The 23824-nt window shown below is 30.7% G+C and overlaps 2 protein-coding genes and 1 long non-coding RNA gene across 3 annotated transcripts in view; 2 read left to right on the top strand and 1 right to left on the bottom strand.

The window, feature by feature from the left end:
* Window positions 1–2062, bottom strand: part of LOC117108597 (synapsin-like) — a 16985-nt gene extending 14923 nt beyond the window's left edge. Inside the window, exon 1 of the mRNA XM_033250675.1 lies at window positions 2007–2062. Within this exon, the coding sequence (XP_033106566.1) occupies window positions 2007–2012 (6 nt within the window). The 5' untranslated portion in view covers window positions 2013–2062. The remainder of the gene's footprint in view (window positions 1–2006) is intronic.
* Window positions 2063–5806: 3744 nt separating this feature from the next.
* LOC117108576 (metalloproteinase inhibitor 2-like) lies at window positions 5807–10384 on the top strand. The gene is made up of 4 exons (XM_033250638.1): window positions 5807–6094; window positions 7135–7356; window positions 8392–8513; window positions 9147–10384. The coding sequence occupies exons 1-4, from the start codon at window positions 5974–5976 to the stop codon at window positions 9366–9368; spliced, it is 687 nt and encodes a 228-aa protein (XP_033106529.1). The 5' UTR covers window positions 5807–5973; the 3' UTR covers window positions 9369–10384.
* A 6034-nt stretch (window positions 10385–16418) lies between these two features.
* LOC117108567 overlaps window positions 16419–23824 on the top strand; it is an 11208-nt gene continuing 3802 nt past the window's right edge. Inside the window, exons 1-2 of the long non-coding RNA XR_004445383.1 lie at window positions 16419–16544; window positions 16912–17164. This is a non-coding gene — a long non-coding RNA (uncharacterized LOC117108567). The remainder of the gene's footprint in view (window positions 16545–16911; window positions 17165–23824) is intronic.

Below are 23824 nucleotides of genomic sequence, written 5' to 3'. Positions count from 1 at the left end.
TTTTGCGTAAAACTAAAATTCATGCCAATATTTTTCCATGATTTATAATAATTGGAGTAATGCAAATGCATATTTTCTAAAAAAAGTCATTTTTAGTGAAATTTTGCCGGGAATGGGGCTTTAATACTTCATAATAGAATGTATACCTTCAAAATAAAATATAATTAAAATTTAAAACTTTGCTGAAAATGTAAAATCTGCCAGATATTATTGAGTTTAAAATTAATATTTCATAGTAACCAAAAACATTTTTACTTTATTCTGTGTATTTATATGTATCTATATACAAAAAATTCTTAATACTACTATACCAGATCTATCTATTATATATATATATATATATGTATATGTATATATTATATATATACTTTTGAGCAGCCACAAAATTTTAGCAGTGGAATATCTAGGGGTGACATGGGAAGGGGGCTGATGAGTTAATATTACATGACTAGACAAGTGAATTTTTTAGCTGAGCAAATTTTCTAGTAGATGAGGGCCTTCATGAGGGCAGGGGTGGGTGCAGACCCTTTTAAAGAGGATAGCTTAATCACCAAGCCCTAACAACAAAGTAGTTAATATTTTTATTCGATGGAAACACACCTAAAAAAACTAATTAGATATTGTACATAATGCATCCTTGCTGAAATGCTAAATACAAACTGCGGTCAACGAACTACAATGTCAAACAATCAACAAAATACAACACAATGGCACATAAACCTACACTTATTTTGATATTCAGTTTTGTCAACAATATTTTTGCCATGCAAACTTTAGCATGCAATGTGCAATCATGGCTTCAAAAACAGCTCCCAATATATTTACCTAAATCTCTATGAACTTTATCGAGCTTCAATCAAGTGTCAATATATTATTTTCATTTATCAATAATGCAAACCCACTATAAATTTTCTTTATATCATCTACTTTTTCACAACTTTTGTCCTTTTTAATAAGGTCTAATAATTAGATACATATTTACAGACACTACAATGTGAAAACAATGGTACAGATACAGAATATGGATAGCAGGATTGGTGGGTGTAAAATTTCTATACTTTTTACCACTATGAATATTCATGTTGTAGTTAGGCATATGCAAATTACTTAAATGAATATGCATACAAATTAACTGATATAGATTCTGACAGCTGGTTAGATCATGAACCTATTAATAAGGTCCATGGTTAGATGATTTTACGAATTCATTCATGAGACTAGACATAAATTAACATTAAACCAAATTATACTATGATTGATTCTTTGGAATTAAACCTGCAATGTTTCAATCGGATATCATCCAATATTAATGATAAAAATTAGGTTTAATCACAAAATAATCTAACATTGTATAAACATTTAAAACACAGATGAAATTATCTAGTACATAAAGCATGGAGCCAAAACTGATCTTACTGATCTTAGAGGTTATATTTAGTACACAATCAATGGACAAAAACAAACTGAATCATTGTAAAATACAGAGGGGTATGGCTTGGTATTAAACAATTTTTACCTATACAACACTGAGGAGGTAGGGAACTGACACCAGGGTGGGAATGATGGGTGGGGAGATAAGCTTGCATTTCTGTGACTTGCATTCAAGAAGATTTTGAACAATTATCCTAAATTATAAAAATCATACTATTTTTTGGTTGGATGTTTGACTACCGGTATCAAAAAATAATTTGATTGAGAATACTAAAATTAGCACATTAGCAGATTAAGAATAAGATAAATAAATATAAATTATTATAAAGAAATATTATAGATGAAAAATTTTTCCTGATATCATTATATTTAAAAATCAATGTTTCAAATTTGAATTTTAAAATGGAATACAGGTAGTTTTAGTTATATGAATTGAAATGTACTGTTTAAATTAAAATATATATATTATTTTAAAATTTTTTAATGGATTAATAAGCTCAAGAAATAGTGTGAATGCAAGTCTTGATTTTAGACAGGTGTCTATCGTGCATAATTATTTGCATGCAAATCTTCACCTGCATTAGATGAGCTCGAAATTGACCAGATCGTAGGGTCTAGAAATGTAAAGAAATGTGAAAAAAAAAAGAAAAAAGAGAAACAAGATAAAATAGAGATAAGCCAAGCAAAACTACCCTTAAAATAAAAAAGCTTATCATATATTTTATTTATTTCGAGCAGAGTAATTTGTTTGCTGGATAAACAGCACCTTCTATCAGGCATACTATAAAAAAAAGACTATGTCGGGATAAACAATTTTTAAACCACCTTTGATCTTTTCCCTTGCAAAAATGTGTATTTATGCAGCTCTTGGAAAGAAAATTTTCACTAAAAATGCATGCTAAATTTCAGAATGCATAAAATTCTATATAGAGGATGCAAAGATGAAATTGCAAGCTGTATAATTTAGGACCTAAAATATTTGAAAAGTATGGACAATAGCTTAGGCAACTATATAAGAATAAGTACATTAGCATATTAGATAAAAATACATACAAAAAAGGGCTTTAATTATAAATAGTTAAAAACCAAACAAACATGAACAATGTAAGCCATTGTAGAAGAGATTAAGATAATGAAGTTAATTGGTCATTAATTAACAAACAAATCATTACTAAGTACCATCAAATCTATGATACAAACAAGAGCAGTTAAAATGCTAGTTAGACATTTTCAATTTTATAGTACAAAGTTATGATATGTAGATATTTGCAAAAAATACAATTAGATTAGTTGAAAATGTAAAAACAAACTAATTATTTTAAGCAATATGAAAGCTAGAAAGAAAAAAAGCAAGTTATGGTATTAGATCATGATATGTTAAACATTATGACAACATACAAGAAAAAGTACACAAAAAATGGTATCACTTAAATATCAATATGCTAATACAAATATTTATACTACTTATATTAATATTTATTTGTTAACATAAAGTCTTCAGAGCCACCATACACAGAAATAGATTTAAATCAGCCTAAAAAACATTATAATTAAACAATAGTAATTATAAAAATTTTAAATAATAAAAATTTATAATGTACTGCCAGTTTAAAACAACTGTGTCATGCCATGTATAATTAAATCAATATAAAATTTAACTATTTTGATTAACTAATTTTTTAATAATTTAACATTACAATTTTGTATGAGGAAAACCTTGCTAATTATTTAACTTTGAATTGAATTAACCTCTGACCTTCACCTGAGAATGCTTGAAGTTTTGAAAACAAGTGTGAAGACCTTAGTCATCAAACTCCAACAGAAATCTTGGGTAATTTTGCGCTTGACAAGTTCGTCCTCGGGGATCAATTTGTTGCAAAAACATACACGCCTTTTTTACGCTGTTTCAATATTGAAGGGTCATGATCATTAATACCACTTTTATGCATAACAAGGTTACGGACAGATGGAAAATAGTTAAATATCTATTTTTCGGGGATTATCTTTATTCATTCAGTATTTATATTTTTTATTTATTCAAGGACAAAAACATACAAAAACTGCAGCACAGGATGAAACAACTGAATTTATAACGAACAATAATATATTTAATAAATGTGTAAATATTGTAAATATTTTTTATTCATCAACTAAATTGTACAGTATTTTTAAGTCAGCTCTCTTGTTGCAAATGAGCAATTTTTTATATATATTTGATATTTTTGAATAAATTAACCTCAGTATATGAATGCTCTAATGAAATGTTAATTTTAGCATTTTACCATTGTTTTTAACTACCTTTTAAATCTTGATAGACCACTGCTATAATTCTTTCCTAAGACATCGATTATTGAAAAACGAACAATCAAATTGACTGTGGTTTTCACACATTGAGTGTTGCTCATTGCAAAACTTTAATTGAAGAATAAACATTAGGAATAAAAATTCTGTTTTATATCCTCATTTTGATTACCAATAAAAGAAACCACGCTTATAGCTGATTAGACCGTAGTAGACCACAATCAAAATCAGGATTATAGATGGGCTAAAAGCGAATAAACATACTGTTTATAGCAATCCACACAGCAGCCTGATCAATTACCTTGCTATATTTTTAAAACTTGCTGGGGAGAGGCTATAATTTGGTCAATGGGCTATGAATGTGGTTTCTGTCTTCATACACAAAATCAATAATAATATGGAAGAATAAATTTCCATTCCTAAAATGCAGAAACAGCTTCTAATATATGACCTATATATATAGTAAGAAATAATCTTCACTGCAGAAAATACTATGCCTAGAAACTTTATTTTCATTGATTACATTTTGCGCATTAAGCTTAAATGGAAATGTCCAAAATATAACACTTGATCCGCAAAAATTGTATTGATAGTACACACCCTAGAAATTAGACTATTTATTATTTGATAAAACTGGCTATAAAAGTTCAGATGTTTAATATGTTTTATTGGAATCCACAGCTGTCTATAATAAAATCTGGAATAAACTTTTAGAAATGTAGTAAGTTAAATTCTAATGAGCAACTTCTGTGTTTGTGCTAATTTAGAGATTTTTACTATAAAATCTTTAAAATGATTATATGCCAATGAAAGGTTTGTGCACAAAGCAAATTCAGATTGGATTTTATTGTTTTGTTATTGCTCAAGAGCAAACTCTTAGCTAGCCTAATAATTTTAATGTTTTTACTAATGATGCCACTTTCCCTTAGTAACAAAAACATGCTAAAATTAAAATAACTCTGGAAACATAAACAAAGGGAACAATTAAAGATGTTTCCAAAAGATAAGGCTTCTCACTTCCTTTGCCTCATAATGAAGTTTTAATAACAAAAATAGGACCATACCACAATAAAATAACAACAAAGACAATAAAGATGAGAGGTATTAAATTGTAATGGTTTCCATTAACAATTACTTCAATCTTATCATAGCAATTTGTAAATAGCTCAAAGATCTAATCATACAACAGGTGAAAAGTGAAGATATTTTTCTAATAAATTAAAATCCTTAGATGCAAAAGTATGAATTGTCATTTTCCAGTGAAAGAGGATCTCTATTGTACTTTTAAGGATATTGTTTTTCTGTGGAAACATTTTGGTCCTAGCATGTGGTACGCACGTTGGATCACAGGAAGCCCGTTGCCTAAATGAGAAATACCTCCACCAAAGGAAATCACTTTTATGATATTCCATCTAATGAACTCCACCCTCTGACCAAAATATCTAGATTGGTATCTATATATATTGATCTATATTGATGTGTGTGGCCTTTAATATTAAAAATAGAAATTATATATTACTATTATACTGCTAACATAAATATACAAATTTAATTCAATTGAAATGTTTACAAATTCCCATGATCAAAGTCCATTCTCAACATGTATCTTTAAATATAATATTGTTCATATGTTTTTTATAATGTAAAATTTTAATGCAAACATTTTACCACTATTTAATATAAATTTAGTAAAATACAATATGACATATTATTATTATCAATATCTATACATGCAGTATTTTAACAAGAATATTTATTTTAGATATTATTTTGTATTATTATTCTATATGTTTTTAATATATAATTTCCAATTTACACATTATACTTCCATCTAAAATAAATTTCATTTCATAAATTTGGTCATAGTGTATTTAAAATTACATAAATTATGCAGGTTAAAAACAAATAATTAGATAAATTAAAATATATGTGAAAAATTGATATTCAAATATTTGACATTAAATGACCCCTGTTAAAAATTGAACCTGCCAATCATGGTGTAGAATCCGATAATCCGGGGTGCAAAATAAAAGAAGATAGTTCATAATTGATATCAACTTCCTACCGATCTCACTACAATACAGAGCCATACTCGAGGGAGGATGTTCATTTATTCTAACAGCAACTTACAAACTTCATAAGTGGCACGAACAGCAGAAGAGTAAAGAGTTTAAAACTGTTTGGACCACATGCGATAGCACAGGTGACACACACAAAAGACTTTCATCATACAAAATAAACATGTACGGATCACTAGTATTATTCTCATCTTTTCTGATTTTGTTTTTTGGAGCGAAGCAAGGAGATGGATGTAACTGTTTTCCGGTTCACCCGCAACAACAATTCTGTGACGCAGACTTTGGTAAACACCATTTCACTTTTTTAATGTACTTAAGAAAACCATATAGTCATACACTATTCTTTTAATATTAAGTATTAATATTATTTTTCATGTAATTTTCCTAATGGATATTGCATCTTGATATAACTAAATAAAATAATTAACATTTAATTCTGGAAAGTTTCTTTAAATATAATTTAATTGTTGTTAACTGCTTTAATTGTTGTGTCTGCCAAAATATCCTTGCACTATATAATTTACAAAGAAAATATATTATTTATAATATTAATGTATTTATTTTTCAATGAATAATTCTTTCCAGAATTTGTGTATTAAAAAATAGTTAATTGTCATTTTAAGGTTGTTTTAAGGTATATTAATTTTTGCTTAATATCTTAGAATATTTTTAAAATGGTTTTTGTTTACTAACTTTAATAAACTATAATCTATAGTACTCTGTTTCAGACAATTTACATTCAAGATTTGAATAAATCTAGTAAAAAAAAACCAGTTGATTAAAATATTGTATTCCTCATGTAATACAATAAAAAAAGATATAAATTAACCAATGAGATAATCATGTTTTCACTGATTGTATTAAAATTTCCTGCCAGCCATGTTTAAGGTCTATACAAAGAAGTAAGAATTTAAGCATCTATTTTTGAGAAAAATATTTTGTTTTACTATAAATGTCAATTGAATGCTTATAAATTCAGTAAGAATAACTATTTATTAATCTTATTAGATTGTTTTATTAAAAATATATACATTCTGAGTGTTCTGCTTTAATTTAAAGTAGATAGATAAAAAAAAAAAATGTTTATTATTTTTACTGATTTGCATAAAATTGTTCTGTAATTAATCTTAATTTGTAAACGTAGCTTGACCGGGAAATGAATGTATGAAAGACCTTTTCCTGTTGGATTAGGCTTGACCTTAAACTTAAAATGTAAACAAAAATGTGTAAACACAACTAAAAACTATTTTTCAGAAAATCTTTAGCTGTAATATATAAAAAATAAACAACTAAACAAATTTTTTTTAAAATTTTGATTCATCAGTTATCCGAGGGAGAATAGTTGGAAAAAAGGACAGCTTCTCGCCGCTGAATAACCAACTTGACAGTGGAGATAACTATATTGATTACAACGTTACCGTTGAAAGGATCTTTAAGGGGCATAGATATATGAAGATTCAAACGAACATCGACATAACAGCGGCAAAGGAAGAAAGAAGCTGTGCGGTTAATGATCTGAATGTACGAGATACGTATCTGTTCGCAGGTATGGAGACAATGGAGACCTTGCCACATTCATTATTTTTGCCCTCTTCTCAACTTGGAGCCTGAAACACAACATAGTATTGATTTATTGTCTTAACCATTCCATTAAGTGTGACTAGTCATCAACCCTGCCACACTCCCAAACATAGTGTGCCCCTCTACCTTCCTGATCAATAACACAACCCATCATATCTAACAGTGCTTAGATATTTGCCATTCCACAGAGTGATATATCTATTGTATTGAACTAGCATCTTCATTATCATTATATCTACATCATCAAAAATAAATGATATTAGCTATAATGTGTGTGGGACCAAATTATTAAACAAAGACATAATCACATATAAAATATGCTTTTGTTGTTATCTTTTTTAAGTACAAAACAAGTACAATATCATTTGTGGCAAAGACAAGCCAAACCAGTCACTCGTCGCAAATCGTGTTTCAGAGAAAATGGCCAAAACATGCTGGAATGTCAAATTTAAAAAAATCTATTTTATTGCACTAAACTAACCTTTATATATCTACACATCATTCTATGCTGTTATTTTCTCCATTTTCAATGCTAAAACAATACTTTTTAAGGATTTAAAGATAGTTTCTGCATGAGAAATGCGTGAAATCATAAACGTTGACGGCTAATTTCTCATATATTGTTCTTTAAACAGCTGTGTGGTTAAACACTTGTAACTTCATAAGGAAATGTCCGATTTGAATGATTTTTTTACCATTTTATAGCTATTATTTTACTCTCGAACACTGTATTAATAACTCAAAATCGATTTTTGCGACGAGTGACTGGTTTGGCTTGTCTTTGCCACATTTGTTGAACTACCAGAAGCAAAACCAGGATTAATCACTGCAGCAATGTTTTTCTATTCAATGCAACACTGTTTAATAGATTTTGAGTTATTTACATCAAATATTTTAATAAAATACGTTCTACTTTAAAATTTTTCCATTCAAATTTAATATAATATAAATTTTGAAATACATAATTTTTTGACATTTCTATGTTTTTTTTAAATTGAAGGTAAGGGAAAGAAAGTGTTTCAGATTAAGAGTTGCGACTGGGTGGTTAGATACAAGAAACTGTCACGAAAACAGAGGCAAGGAGTTCGTCACATGTACAAACAATACTGCAATTCCTGTAATGTGAGTACAGAAATTTTTCTTTTTATTTGAACAATAGAAATATATTTTGATTAATTATATAGTGCCAATTAAAATGCGCTAGAGATATTGAATCTATTTCAATCAGAAAATATTTGCATTCTTCAACATCAAGAATGAGTCTAAGCTTAGATAAAATATAATATAGTTTACTTATAATAATAATTAAAATCTTTTTTGGAAGAATTCTTCACTTTAATTAGTGATTTTACCAAATATGCTAGCTAATATACATAAACTATAAGCTAATTTACAAAAATTGTATGCTAATTTACATAAATGGATGAAAATGGTGAAAATTGTCTTTTGTGCTCTTTGTAAAATATCTTGCTTTAGTCTTTAATTTGGGGTAGCATTAAGCCGGATACTCACTGCGCACAACGGCTGACGCGAATCTACATAAAACGCAATGCGCGCAACGATCGTTTTTTTAGTTTAGACTGCCACCGATAATCAGCAGACAGCGCTGCGTCGTCTATTGCTCACAGAGAGCGGAGTTGGATTCGTCGTTGCAGTGAGTGCCCGCCTTCACTGTAATCTGCATAAAAGTGAGGGAGATTGCTCGAAAGATGCTGGATATACTAGTATATAAAAGGGAATATTTTTCTTTTACAGATCAGCCCATGTTATGATCAAACATCGTGTAATCAAGCAGACTCCAACACCTGCATGTGGGATCTATCCAGCATGAAGTACGGCGATATCGATTGCGAGAGTATCTACTCACGCTGTCTCCGTACCACCGAAGGCACATGCAAATGGCTCAAGTCTAAAGAGGTTCGCAACTGCCTGGCAGGGAGGAAACGTGCACGACTTTCGCGTATGATCAACCCATAGATAACATTGGAAATTATAGACCAGCGTACCATTTAATTAAATAAACATTTGAAGGAATAACGGAGCGTGTGTATAATCTAAAATAGTTGCGATAGATGTAGAATGAGGTTATTGACATACGCCATTGAACACGAAAACGTTGTGGAGAAGATACAGCATGGAAGTCAAATTTTCACAAGATCTGTGATTATTTTTTTTACATTAGATTGTCTGTTAAAAATCTAGTCAAATTTATTTGTGATACAACTCAATTATTTTATTATACAAATTCAAATAAAATGAGACTTCAATTTTTATATTAACTGAAATAATTATTATAAAACATAAATAGTATTATTCCCTTTAACTATTTCTAAATATATGGAGTATATATGTTGGGAAATATTTCTACATTAGGTTTAATAAACAAAAGAGATTACATTCAAAAAAATTCCAAATTTAAAACTGCCTGATCAGAATATGATTATCCTCCAAAATCAATTATTGTTCTATTGTTTTTTTTGGTAGAGTTTTCCCTGAAAATAAAAATTGTATAAAGCGATTTTTTTTTTAGAACTGTTGATCAGTAAAAATTAAAACAAAAATCTATTCTAACTGTTTATATTATTAAATTATGAATATCATTTTGCATTAATTTTCTGAACATGCTTTTAGTCTAGAGGTTATTTTTTACTTCATTACTATAATTTCAAATTAGATATTAGACTATTAATTGCAAAGGTTTAAGTTAGAATGTTAGGCTTTGTTAAGTGCAATCTATTAACTATTGATTTTGCTTCACTTATTTTTCTGAGAACTAATTATTTCATCTATCACCTGTAAAAAAACTCCTGAAAATTATTTTTCTACCTTAACATTCCTTTTTCATTTCTTTATAAATTTCTTCTTAAGAATTACATTATGTAACAGGTGATTTCAGGTGAAAATTATGCAAATGTTTCTTATGTAAAATATGTATATACATTTTTTGCTTTATTTGTGAAATAAAAGAAATTATGATAAACTACATTAGCCCAGTATTAATTACTGAAAGTAACAGTTCCATATTAGTGATAAACCATTTTCACGCTATAACGTAAACATCCTAATCTTTAATCATTTAAATGGTTGTGATGTGCCGCGTAGCAACATTTACATCAACGAATAATTGTTTACCAAATGTACATATAAGCACAAATATCACCTTCTGAGAAAGCTACTTAATTGTTGTCCGCAAAGAAGCCTTGAAGGCATCTGACCTTCAAACAGATGGTAGTGGACAATCGCAGATGGTCAGCGTGGTGTCACCCACCTGTCATTAAGGACAGGCCATCACTTAAATAATATCCTGCTTTTGGGATACTTAATTAAGGGGATGAATATTGAATGAACCCTCGATTTCCATTTTAAGGACAATGTGCATGAAATGGGAATGAAACACAAGGGTTTTTGAATATAATATACATACATAATATTAACAATAATAATATCTATATTATTTAGTAGTCTACTATACAAACACAAATTCTTATATTTCATCATAGTTTATAATTACATTGTATAATAATAAGAATAATAAATTTAAATGTAACAATTAATGAGTCTGAGCAAGAACTTAAATAAGTTTTAATTATCATGACATGGTATATATATTAATGTGAACTTTTAAAATAAATAAAATAAAGGCCTAATTAATGTATCTAAAATAATATTGTTCAACAATGGGAATTATTTCTAATAATATTTTTATTTGATTATTTTATAATATATAAATTCATCTGAGAGAACAAGTTACGGAAGCTAAATATATTCACTAAGACGAAAAAAGAAAGTAAACAAACAACTGATTACGATCTGAGTAGTGTGGTTTCCGACGAAAACACCTTTAATGCATAGGGAATTTTATCATATATCAAAAAGCTACCAGGTTGTACATTGTTTACATTTTGGTGGAGACAGAAAATTTGGCATAGTTCCAAAAGTCGTTTTACCCAAGCCGTATCCTAATTTACCCTTCCTCTGTTTTAGCTGGGCTCAGTTTGTGGACAAAGCCATCTTGGCTTCTCTCAAAGGAAGTATGCAATAAAAAAATTGCTCCGATGCAGTGCTAATTGTGACACACATCCTCCAATATGCTTACTACACTTCCTCTAGTCAATTGTTGTGATAATTAGTTAGTTTTATATTTTTTCTTAAGAATCAACAAGGTGGTTTGGTTTATGCTTATTATTAATCTCCAGTGAGGACCCTGGATCGTCGAACTGGAACGAATTTCGATTGGTTTGGATTTCATTGGTGTATAACGCATTAAGGATAATCCCAAAAAATCTAAAAATTTATCACCATGATAGGGTTCTTCTGATGATGAAGAGAGCATTAAGCTGGGCATTCACTAGGCCGACACAATTCTATGAAGGATGCAAAGCAATGGCGCGCGCAACGGATCATTTCTAAATGATCCCTGGCACCGACAATCACAGGGAGCGGAGTTGGACAGTCGTACGACACAGCGAGTGCCAGACTTTAGACTGGGAGAATCCCTCCAGCTCTTTTTTTTAAAGAATGTACTTCAATGTAAAAAGGTTTAGCAAAAATCAACATTATTTTATGCACACTCTCAGCAATACTGGGACAAAAAATAAGATCAAATCTCTATAGTTATGTTTTTAATTGTCTAAATTTAATTGTAATAATTGTAAATAATAAAAAAAATCCCAAAACCAAACATTTTATCATGTTATTGAGAACGATAACATAATTGCAACCTTGTAATTTGCTGTTTAATAGATGAAATAAAGATTTCCTGTATCTGTATCTGTATCGTATAATTACAACACCTCTCTATTTTTTTTCTACGTAGTGAACAAACTACTTGGTGTTCAATTTTAATGGCTGGTACTCATAAAAACTACTTTTTTATAACATGGCACAGTAATTTAAACCAACATCAATTCAAAGGTAAATAGGCGTTCAGCCCTAGCGTAAATAAGCGTATGGTTTATACTCTGCTGAAAATGTTGATAATTGTGAACACTCCTAATAAGATTTTAGATATTGTAATATTTCAGCAAACAGAGGAAACTGCAGTTTGTCTTTGACGCATACCCTCTCAAAATGCAGGAAGTTGGGCTCCAGTTCTTCTAAATTTGTTCTCAAAGTAAGAAGACCTTGATAAATCTTAAACATTTTTTTTCATATCTGCTCTCAATCAAATGAGATATTTTTTAACCATTCCATATTTGGAGTTTGTCACATTGAGTTTTTGGAAATGGTAGCAGATATACCACATGATCATGTCTTCTTTAATTTATTGTATTCTGTAATTTTTTTTTTCAATGTCTCTTTAAATGAATGCCAAATTTTTCAAGGGGACCTAAAGCCACATAAGAGAACATTAATTTTGATAAGATCAATTTTAATAAAAAAATATTAAAAATAAAAAAAGTAATGCAAACGGCAAAATTATAATATTATAGATAGGTTTCAAGTTAGTTTGTACTATTTCTCTTGCAGTGGCAAAGTCGATGGGGAGAGCGGAGGGGTCACGGAAGTAGTATAATTAAACATTTTAATTTAAATATATTTGTAAGTAATAGCAGGCGGAGGTTCACATCATTGTTGATGATAGTGGCTATATGCTGCTTTTGAATCTTCCTACGAACTACTTTTTATCTTTTACGTGTGCTTTGTATTGTTTGTTTTTTAGAATATAGTTTATTAATAATTATTAATTCAATTTTATTTCAAGTATTTATTTGTATTTATTAAGATACCTCAATCATTTAAAAGACAATGTTCCCTTTATGCCTCATACTATATTATTAATAATTCTAGCCTACTTGTAATATTGTATTTTAAATATTAAAATTATAAGTATAAACATGTTTATAAAGTTAATTATATTAATAAAATCGTTGAATTGCAACCTAAAATAGACATGAACTTATTCGTTTACTTCCTCTTAACCTCTGCACTACTTTTTCTAGCTGATAAGTAAAACTGTCTGTCACTCAAAACCAACCTATTTAAAAAATTCAGTTGCAAAATAAAATTTTGAAGAAAATATCTGGAAAAAAATGTTAAAACCTATAGTATCTCATTCATCCACTTCCCTTTAAATGCAGAATCAGGGAAAATATTTTTATTGTAAATTTTGAAAAGATTTTTGTCATACTAAGAAGCCTTTATTCACATTACTTTTGATATATTTGATTAAATTTCAATTTGATATCCTTATAATGTATGTGCTTATGTAATCAAATTATTCTGCACAATATTTTCTTCATTGGACAATAAAGTTCGAACTTTCAAACCAGTGATGTAACAACTAGGAGTACTTAGCCAGGGACCATACCTTAAGGGGCCTCTGGAATACTAATCAGTATTGTTTTAGTACTATTTGGCCATAATGGTGCACCTTATTTATATATTTTTAATTTACAATGAAAACTTTACTAGAGAGGTGGACTTTACCTAGTACTGACTATTCAACCAATGAACCAAACCAATTACAGTAATCTAAACCTATAGAATGCATTTGTATAAAACCAGTGGCAGTCTTGAAATGGGGATGCAAATGGGGGGGGGGGGTGTCAAGGTGAAGTGGGAGGTTCGATGATCAGTTAAGGGGCACTAATTAGGTGATTTTCAACTACTTGACCGTGAATTTCAGGGGACGCAAGTAATTTATGGAGGGGCGTGTGCACCCCCTAGATATGCCGCTGTACAAAACTATCATTCAATATGGGGCTTGCCATGCCACAACCAGTACCAGTGACCTAAACAAGAAAATGGACTTTTCAATATATTCATATTATCCATATTATAAGCTTCAAAATGATAAGTCAATTACTGGAAACGACTAACTATTGCCAAAGTTTTAAGTAAAAATATTATGGTTTCTCTGTGCAATAAAAAATGCAAGGTAAATAGCACTCAATGGTGTAACTTTATCTAAAACAAAAGCTCTCATTCACATAATGAACTTCTTCAGCTAAATAATTACTAACACAGCTCCCATACCATAATAAGTTCATATAAATCAACAGCAAAATTGTAAAGAAAGACTTTCACTTTTGATATTATGCAATAATAATATGCATTCTATAGGCCTACCACTTTCTTAAAGCAGAGAATGAATCATCAATCTAGTTTTTATAGTAAAGACAAGACAATGGAATAATACTTATATAAATGTAAATATACAAACAGGTGAAGTTGAAGGGATCAGTTAAAGCATTGACGTTGGAACTGACAGATTGAATTGCTGTTACATGACCATAATCCAAGGCACAGCTCTTAAGTGTATAAAAAAAAACAAGACTATGTATAATTTACTACTTAAATCTAATGCAATCGTCCAAGTATAACAAGTTTCAAGTGACAAGTGATAATATGCATGCATCGTGGAGGTGATGAAGCATACCAAAAATGTACCATAATACTAGCGGATCTGGCGGTAGCCTACTTATAAAAATTGTTAGGTCAAGAAAATCACAAATGTAAATCTCAATTCAATTAGAAAATACAAATTTCTGCACAATGAATTCACTTTCAACCATGTTAAACCATATTAATTTTCTCTGGTGTTACTATATTATTACTATCAAACTAATAACACTGAACTGTATGTTACATAGCAATTATGGGCCACCTTAAATCTTCTACAATTTTAATAGCAGATAACAAAATAGTGTAAGATAAGCCAACAGCCATGATAAGATTATGTGGGATATTTCTCCAGCAATAAATCTTCAGTCAGCTGGCAAAACCCTCTGTTTGTAGGAAAAATTCAAAATTAAGTTTTTGGTGTTTTCATATTCTGCATTTGTATATTAAAAATAATTTTAAGATAATTTTCAGTTAGATTTAGTGATTAATATTTTATAGAAATGTTCTTCAATATATCTTCTTTTTTAAGATGCAAAACATGAAAACTTTCAATTCACAAATCTGTATGCCTACTACAAAAAATTAGAAACTGAAGATAACTAAAATCTGGATTTGGACCAAAATTAGTAAACAATTTGACCCTTTCAACTTGTGCAGACGATACGCATCTCTATCAACCAAGTAGTTAGCAAGTCAACATGACAGTCCCTATATAAACCCTTTTCACGTGGATGCCTATTATTCGACCTCGTTGATTTATCCATTATTATTAAATTTTGTCAACATCTCTGCGCAAAATACTTTAAACTGACAGTTCACAGTGTTGGTAGTAATTAGGTTGTTTATCATTTGTTTTTTCGGTCTGCTTTAAAAGTCTTCCTAATCTTCCCCCTAATTTAGCATTTACTTTCTTGCGACCTTGTTCCATATCCTATTGTCATTAGTAATTGGCAGATCATCTATCAAATGTGCTTCTTCTGGCACGACCCCAACACACTGGCTAACAGCCAATGGAGATCTCAAAATAGAGACGATCGTTTATTGCACAGTATTTTATAATTTCCCACTTCTTATACAAATGCTATTATTATGTTTAAATGTGCTCTAGAAGAAGCACATTAAGGATTTAAGCTATGGTCATTTGTACTGTATTAAGTAAAATAATGGTTTGCTCTAATTGCGTAATAGCTTAAATAATACATTGGGAGTGCAAGATGCAGATGTCACTGGATGAAGGTGTCATAGAGCATAGATTAAAGTACAAAATTTTGAATTTTACAATAATTATAATTTGCTGTTTTTGTACCGCCTATATAAAGTTGATTGACAGAAGAAGAAAGGTAGATACTCCAGACAAGGAGGTTGGAACATCGTCAATCATAATTAATGTAAACGCATTCTTACAGTAATAGTTACCTTACACACAAAATGAGTCACTTATATGTCATGCGACATTGTCCCAGGTACATAGATTGCTAAATCCCTGGATTATCATGATTTGTCACAAGTTTTTAATTCTTTAAATGATGATAATCTAAGATAGATGGAATGATTTGATTGGTTAACAGATGGAATGATTTGATTGGTTAAAAATGAGGTGTAGCCTAGTCTATGTAAGGTCAATCATGGCCTACCTGCAACAGTATTGGAGCCTTTATATATATGTCAGTTCAATAATTACTGACAGTCATCTAGGCCTACTCAATCTTCACCTTTCTACGTAGGAAACACAGGGATGAGCTGGAGGTCTTAAAGTCCCTGGCAGTGCTGTCGAAGATTGGCTTGTTAAACAACTTCTTGAACATAGTAAGTCCAACAATGAATAATGATAAGAGATTTTTCTTAAAATATCCCATAATTTTCAAATAACCATCTGGGTTTCCAGGCATAGGGGTGCCACAGATGAACCTGTTTGCTCTAATTTAAAAATAGTAAAACAGGTTAAAAAAATGTTAACCCACATCCCTCTTTCTACATCTGTAGAAGATACTCTAAATTATAATGTTGATATCTGTCTTTTTGTGTGCGTGATTGCAAAGTGATTGTCTAGTGTCACTTACAATAATATTTGGAAATATGGAAAAAAATGACATAAATCTTATAGTTATATACATACATGTAAAATATGGAAAGAAAAATATGAACTGCAGAATCAGACCACTTTTCTTCACAGATACCCATCAATATAATCGTGGATGGAGTAAAACCAAAGCTAAAATGACTCAATCAATGTGATCAGAATCAGATTTGAACTTTTCTACTGAAAGCACCTTTAGGCCGCTACATCACATACATCCACTTTCGGTTAGGAACATTCCACTTTGCACCTACTGTATACTGTATTTTAACCAATCACCAATGTAAAGACCAAGGATTTCATCCTGCCACCTGGGATGCAACTCCAATTGAATGAACTGTCATTATAGGTATGCATTTTCGTTTAATTTGTTCAAATCAAAAAGAGAAAACATGATAAATAAATACATAGTTTTTGTAAAGCAAAAGGCCATTCATGTTAATTTGTAAAGCAAAGGACATTCATGTTAAGAAGTCAAAGGATATTACAACTCGTCTGAGCCACCAAGTCATACAAAATGTTCACTAAAACATATTCAGAGGTTAATGACCTTCACTTACAAGGAACCATCCTCCACGTAGCTGTGGTTAACGTTCATAATCTATGGGAAGTTGGATTAGTTCCGATGTCGTGGTCCCCTACGAAAGTCCGTAAGCATGCCAGGTGAATTCTTCCCACGATCATGTTCCTCAGAATTACCACAAGTTCATTCTGTATAGTAATTTAAAGCATTTTTCTTCCTTGTACAATAATTTTAAGCGTGTAATGTATTAACATTATGTTTAAGGTACATAAAGGAAATTACGATCCTCGCATCATAAACAAGAGAAAACGTGTGAGCTAATCAGCATGCTGACCTGTCAAAATTTATACTGTGTCATCACCTTCCAACGAGAAAGGATATATAGTGACGTAATAAAATTGGCATGACCGTGGCTTCAGTCTACCACTACATTTTTATAGTTGACAGGGTTTACGTGATGAGGAAATTCTACAACATTCTGCGAAACTGTACTGACACATATATGTCTATACTTATTACTTCTTGTATTTTCGTATATAGAGTACGACATAGCTACGTCAGAGCAGCATGTGACCAAGCTACCGCAAAACGTCTGATATAAGCTGAGTGTCTTTGAAGTATCAAAACCTAATCACTTCCGAATAAAATCGTGATTAAACACACAAGCTTACCATCAATTATTTGACATATATTTAATTGTAAATATATGTTTACAAGTAAAGACACATGTGATAAAATTAATATGTCATTTATAGATACCGTGGTTCAGTTGTGGAGGTACCCAACTATTATCAAACTGCTTGCGTAGCAATGCCTAATAATGACAGGGTGAGTGTAGTGTTGTGACAGCAACTTTCTACACATTCAACCATTAAAGGTTTGAACAAAGGCAGAGTATTTATCTATCTATCCTATTCATGTTGGTAGACAACTTAAACATTCAATACAATGCCAGGAAGCAACAAATGCAGGAAAATAACCTATATCTCGCAAATTCCTTCTTTTTTTTACCACTGTGTTACCCCTTTATTATCATTTGTCTCACGGAAGCCAGTGTTGATTGGTGTCACCATAAGTGGCAAAACAAAATTAGTAACAAACAAAAACAAGAAAGCTGGTTTAAACAGATCTTCCGGAAATGACTTCTTCTAACTTGGGACCCCAGCAAATATGAAATTAACCACTGTCATCCACAGGATGTGCTACTCCCTAAAGCTACTGACAGCTTGCCTTGAAAAGGTTACTGATTATGACACTATGATGTCCTTGCGCGATGTATTAATTATCAGAAAGTTATACCATCGTTATACGAATCAAAAACGCTTCATGCATGTACTCCCTCACATGTCTCGAGAGAAAAATAAAAAATGGGTGCTATACTTTCACAATTCTTATTAATCCTTGTAATTGACTAGGTTGGGAAAATCACAAACAGAGGATGCACCAGGACTTGCCTGATGAGGAGGGCACAATTTCCCGCAGAGAAAGTGTGCTCCGGGATCTCTGCCCTCTGCCTCCCAAAGAAAATGGCAATTTTGGGTCATTTTAAGCTGTTGTAAGATGTCTAAGAACATAAATGCCCAAAAGACAAGGTATGTCTGAAGGAGACAAGGAGGGGTCTAGGCGCTTATCTGACGGCAAGATTAAGCCACCTGCCAAAAAAGAAAAAAAAAGTATGCATACAACAAAAGCTCTTCCTGAATAAATATTATCTTAAAATTAGTCTCAGAGCTGCCTCTTTATTACGTGTTAGTATTGTTTGGACTAACATAGTTATGCAACTACTTAGGCCTAAGATGTAAATTATATATTCCCCTGTGTAAAAAGAATACATATGTAATACATCAAAACACGTTATTGTGCATTATTTTAAATTTCCTTTGCACTTCAGGCAAAATCTACGAAGCCTTGAGTCTATGAAAAACTATACAAGATGAGCTTCCTCTTAGGACTGTCCTTGGCTTCACCCTTCCTGTTAATGATCCAACAACCTAATTAAACAACCCCCTCCCCCAAGTGCTCAACCTTGACACCAAAATTCTAAGCCAGAATGTTAGTCTCTTTAATCGGCACTGAGGTTTACTCACACAGCAATTAAGTAGGGTCCTCACCTGTTGTTACTGTAACTTACTGCTGGTATATAGGACACATAAAAATCAATTACTTTCCATTATTATAAATAGCGTAATAAAAATCATTTATTCATCATTTAAACTGCATAAAGTTTTAGTAATCTGTTTCTGATTTTCAACGTGTAAATTTATTTGAAAATGGAAGACTCGATCACAAATTAATTGTTTTTCCCAAGGCTGTTTGAAAGTTTATATTACAAAAATTAAATAAATATATAAAATATATACAAAATAATCAAAGTAAAAAAAAAGACAAAAGAAAAGACTTAAATAATCAAAAACAAAACAGAATTAAAGAAGTTAAAAAAACAAAATATACATATTACCTTATGCAAGAAACTTTCAATTATTTAATAGTTTTTTAAAAGTATGAAAATTTGGGACCATTCTCATATTGAGGTTTAGGTTATTCCGGACAAAGCTCCCAGGCCCATAGCGTGACTTAATTTGTGGAGGTTCGTTTCAGTGGAAAGTGGACCCTTATCTCCGATACATTGGAAAATATTGTAAATATATCTAGGAATTTCAATTTTTCGTTCTCAAGTCTACTGCCTTATTATGTTTAGTACACAATTAGGAGGCCAATCTCACAAGAAGGTAAAACCTAGCCCAAGTGAGGCAAATCTTTGCTTATGATGCAATATCCCATCATGACCTCACCAGATTTACTCTCACAAGTAAATTTCCAGACTACTGAACCTCCACTGAGGCAGTAGACACAACAAAAAAAAAGAGGAGAAATTAGGTCAAAATTGTGATAAATTTAATTAGTGAACTTTTGAAATGAAAATATCTTTCAACTTATCTTTTGACACTTTTTGAGCAAAAGCTTCACATCAAACCAGAATGGTTTCCCCCGAATCCTTAGTGTGAACATCGGTAACATCTAGTCAATCCCTTAACCATGGGGATTTCTTTTTAGGATTCCAATCTGTATCACAACATGCACCCTAATTTTAGAGTCGTTACTCTATTCATGCTACATTCATCCAGTATAAAGCTCAATATTGTAAAAAATACAAGAATATTTGGTTATTAAATTCACATCAGGAAATATGGGAACATAATATAACTATTATAGTTTTAATTACATTACTGCTGATTTCGTATTTACCGGTAAATGAATTTTGCATTGAAAATTATTTATATAAAATTAGTTCTACTGTAACTCATTTTTAGGTCAATAACATTATACCAACACCCCTAATAGGGGTACAATTTCACGCTTTGGTTTGTGTTCTTTGAATAGGGGTACCCACATTGAGGAGTCTCGAAGGTGTCCCCTTAATAGGGGTTCTACTGTACAGTATACCGAAGTAACATACTGATTAAAGAAAATAATTACCTAAAGCAGCTTTCCATTTTATTTTCATGATTTGTTGATTTCCATTAGTTTAATCTGACTGTATTAATTCTGACATTGGTTGACAGCACCTTTGTTTTGATTCCATAATGCGCACTAATTTAGTAGGCACTAAGGCACAAATGTCCCTCAATAGTAGATAAACAAGGAGCTGAGGATGCGAATGAGTGACAAAACAAATATTTCTGTGTATTTTGAAACATAAACACTAGTAAACAAACGCCAGTCTGACTGAAGTACACTGCAGGCGCAAATAGAAGACAATAGCCAAAATTTTATAAAATTATTTTATTTTAAAAATGTTTTGTTTGAATGTTTTTACAGGAATCTTCTGATATTTAAAGTATATAATTTTAACACATATGACTTTCTGTATAATTTCAATCTGATGACCCTAAAAAATTCACTCATGACCCAAACTTTGGTCAAAACCTAGACTAGTAGTGGACAATAACAGACCATGGAATATTGAATCAGAGACTGACAGAGTCTGTCTACCGAAAATTTTAGTTCTGTTTTTAATTATCTTACAGCATAAATTTTCATATGAATTAACTTTAATAGTAAAATAGTATTAACAGTAAATATTCTGGCATTGTGTCAAATTTCTACGCTTTATTGACAAGCAGTATTGTGGCGAAGTGCCAAGTTTCCAAACAGGATTTTTGACAAATTCCAGAAACTTACATATATGTACCACTACCGAACTATCACATTCTAAAGAAATGCTGCATAACAAGATCATGCGTTAGTGAATAAGCAATTCAGCATATGTGACACATTTACCATATAAAACTCGTAGAGATGGTAATAGATTTGCCTCAAAATTTATTAAGAAAATAGACGAGATCTTTCGGGCGTAACCCTTTATCAAATTAAATCAAAAATATATATATATATATATATTTTTGATTTAATTTTATTGCCTTTTGCAATAATTTGCATATTGTATTTTTAGTTATGTTTTATTTTATGAACTGATTCTGATTTAGATTTGTAGTTAAGATGTTTTCTGTAATTTGCATTGTTACATGTTAACAGTCCCAAATGAACAACTTCTGCTGGATGGTTCAACCTCATTAAATACGGTTCCAAATAAGATAAAATAAAAAAATAATGATTATTATCATCATTATTATTTGTTATCATGTAACTGAACAATACCAACATTAGTATTATCATCATCATCAATCATATTAATGAGGTTATAAGAACCATTATTCAAATCAACATTATTATCCTAATTATTTAAATTATGTTTTTGGTACTTCATAAATTTCTTTTATTTAATAAATCTAATATATAATTTATGTTCATCTTCATTATTCAAAAAAATTAAAAACATCATATTAATCACGAATAACACAGACTGGAGTAGACACAGGGGCAGACACTATTCAGACGGGATAAACAGAATGCTATTTTTAGGTTGTACCCTAATTGACTTTCAATTAGTAGATGAAGGGGAAATCTCTAAGGGATGCTAACTATCCATGTCATGAAACAACGTAAACAATCAAGGCATATTTTTAAATCTTGCGGGTTATCGACAAGACTAGGGGGAAGGACTGAATTTAAGTTTTTAAGCAATTCTGATGTTATATCCTGGCAGTTTCCAGGCTCCCATTTCCTCTTCATGGAACTGTCTGTGGAACGATCTAAAAAACCCATTAAATGTTCAACCAGAATTTTATTACTCCTGCAATAACATCCACTTCCGATAGTACACAGAATAATGATTTTCTTAATTTTTATAAGGTAAAGGTCTATGCAAAAAATACAGGACATTAAAACGACATACACTGTAGGCAGACAGCAGTTTCTGTGCAACTGCTTCTCTAGATTAATCTAGATTTAAACTCATCTATATAAGAGATTAGATTATAAAGTTGATTATTTTTGTTTATCACAGGCCAAATTTTGTCATTCTAGTTTTAGTTCAGGATTATATAAAACTTACTGCTTTGGTTTTTTTCATTTAGGCTTAAGTTCCTTCAGCTTTTTTAAAAGTGGCAACTTCCATAGAAAAACAACATTAGGTCAAATTGTTGATTTCTATCAACCAAACAAAAATATGTGGTAACGAATGCTTAATTGTTTGATGTCTATGTGCATGGTTTATTAGGTAATTATTAGCTTTAATAATAACCAAAGTATTCGATCCTATAATAGGATTCACACTTTCCACACCAAACTTTTTAGACTAAAGAGGGCAGTATTCAAAGTAAACATTCTGAAATTCACACCCAACCTTACAGTTTCATAAATTCGCTATTAAGTGAGGAATTCCGTCTCTAATGATCGACAGATTACTAGCCCTAAAACTAACGTCATCCAGGGAAGGGTTGCGCTATGAATAACACACTAATAAAAGATGAAAATACGAAGGGACATGGCCTGTTGAGCAATTTAATGTAGTCTGGAAAAAGAAGAGGTCTTAGGCTAAATATAGGATATTTCATAATGAGCTTGGCATTATATTCCTATGTTGTCTACTGCGTTAATAATGTTTTTAATTCCAAAGATTTGTCATGTAATGGAGGCTCACTTTTCCCGGGGAATCTGAACAAAAGGTCGTTAAACTTGTGTCCCAGGATGCCTGAGCAAATGGAGATACTACACAACATCCTGTCACCTCTCGCAAATTTAGGCCAAAAACATAAACAAATGTCAAAACCTCCAACTATCCTGAAGTACTAAGAACTGCCCACACCCTGAAACAACATCTGATAATAAATTGCACAATTAGATAATAAATAAATAGATAATAGCCACAATGAATATTATAGTTTTATACATATATATATTTAAATATATGTATATATATATAACATAAATCAAGGTAGCCGTTAACACTGTTAAATCATATATAAATCATCAAAGAAAGGACTACATTCGTTGAGAGCTATGCTACACGATGTATTTATTCAGTCCTTTATTCGAACACTGTATTTACCTTTCTTTGATGATTTATATATATATATATAAGGA

Source organism: Anneissia japonica, unplaced genomic scaffold, assembly GCF_011630105.1.
Source record: "Anneissia japonica isolate Jap-2015-1 unplaced genomic scaffold, ASM1163010v1 scaffold287727_len1644234_cov201, whole genome shotgun sequence".
NCBI classification, from domain to species: domain Eukaryota; kingdom Metazoa; phylum Echinodermata; class Crinoidea; order Comatulida; family Comatulidae; genus Anneissia; species Anneissia japonica.
The sequence above is the reverse complement of the archived record's forward strand: the minus strand, read 5'-3'. Positions and strand labels throughout refer to the sequence as shown.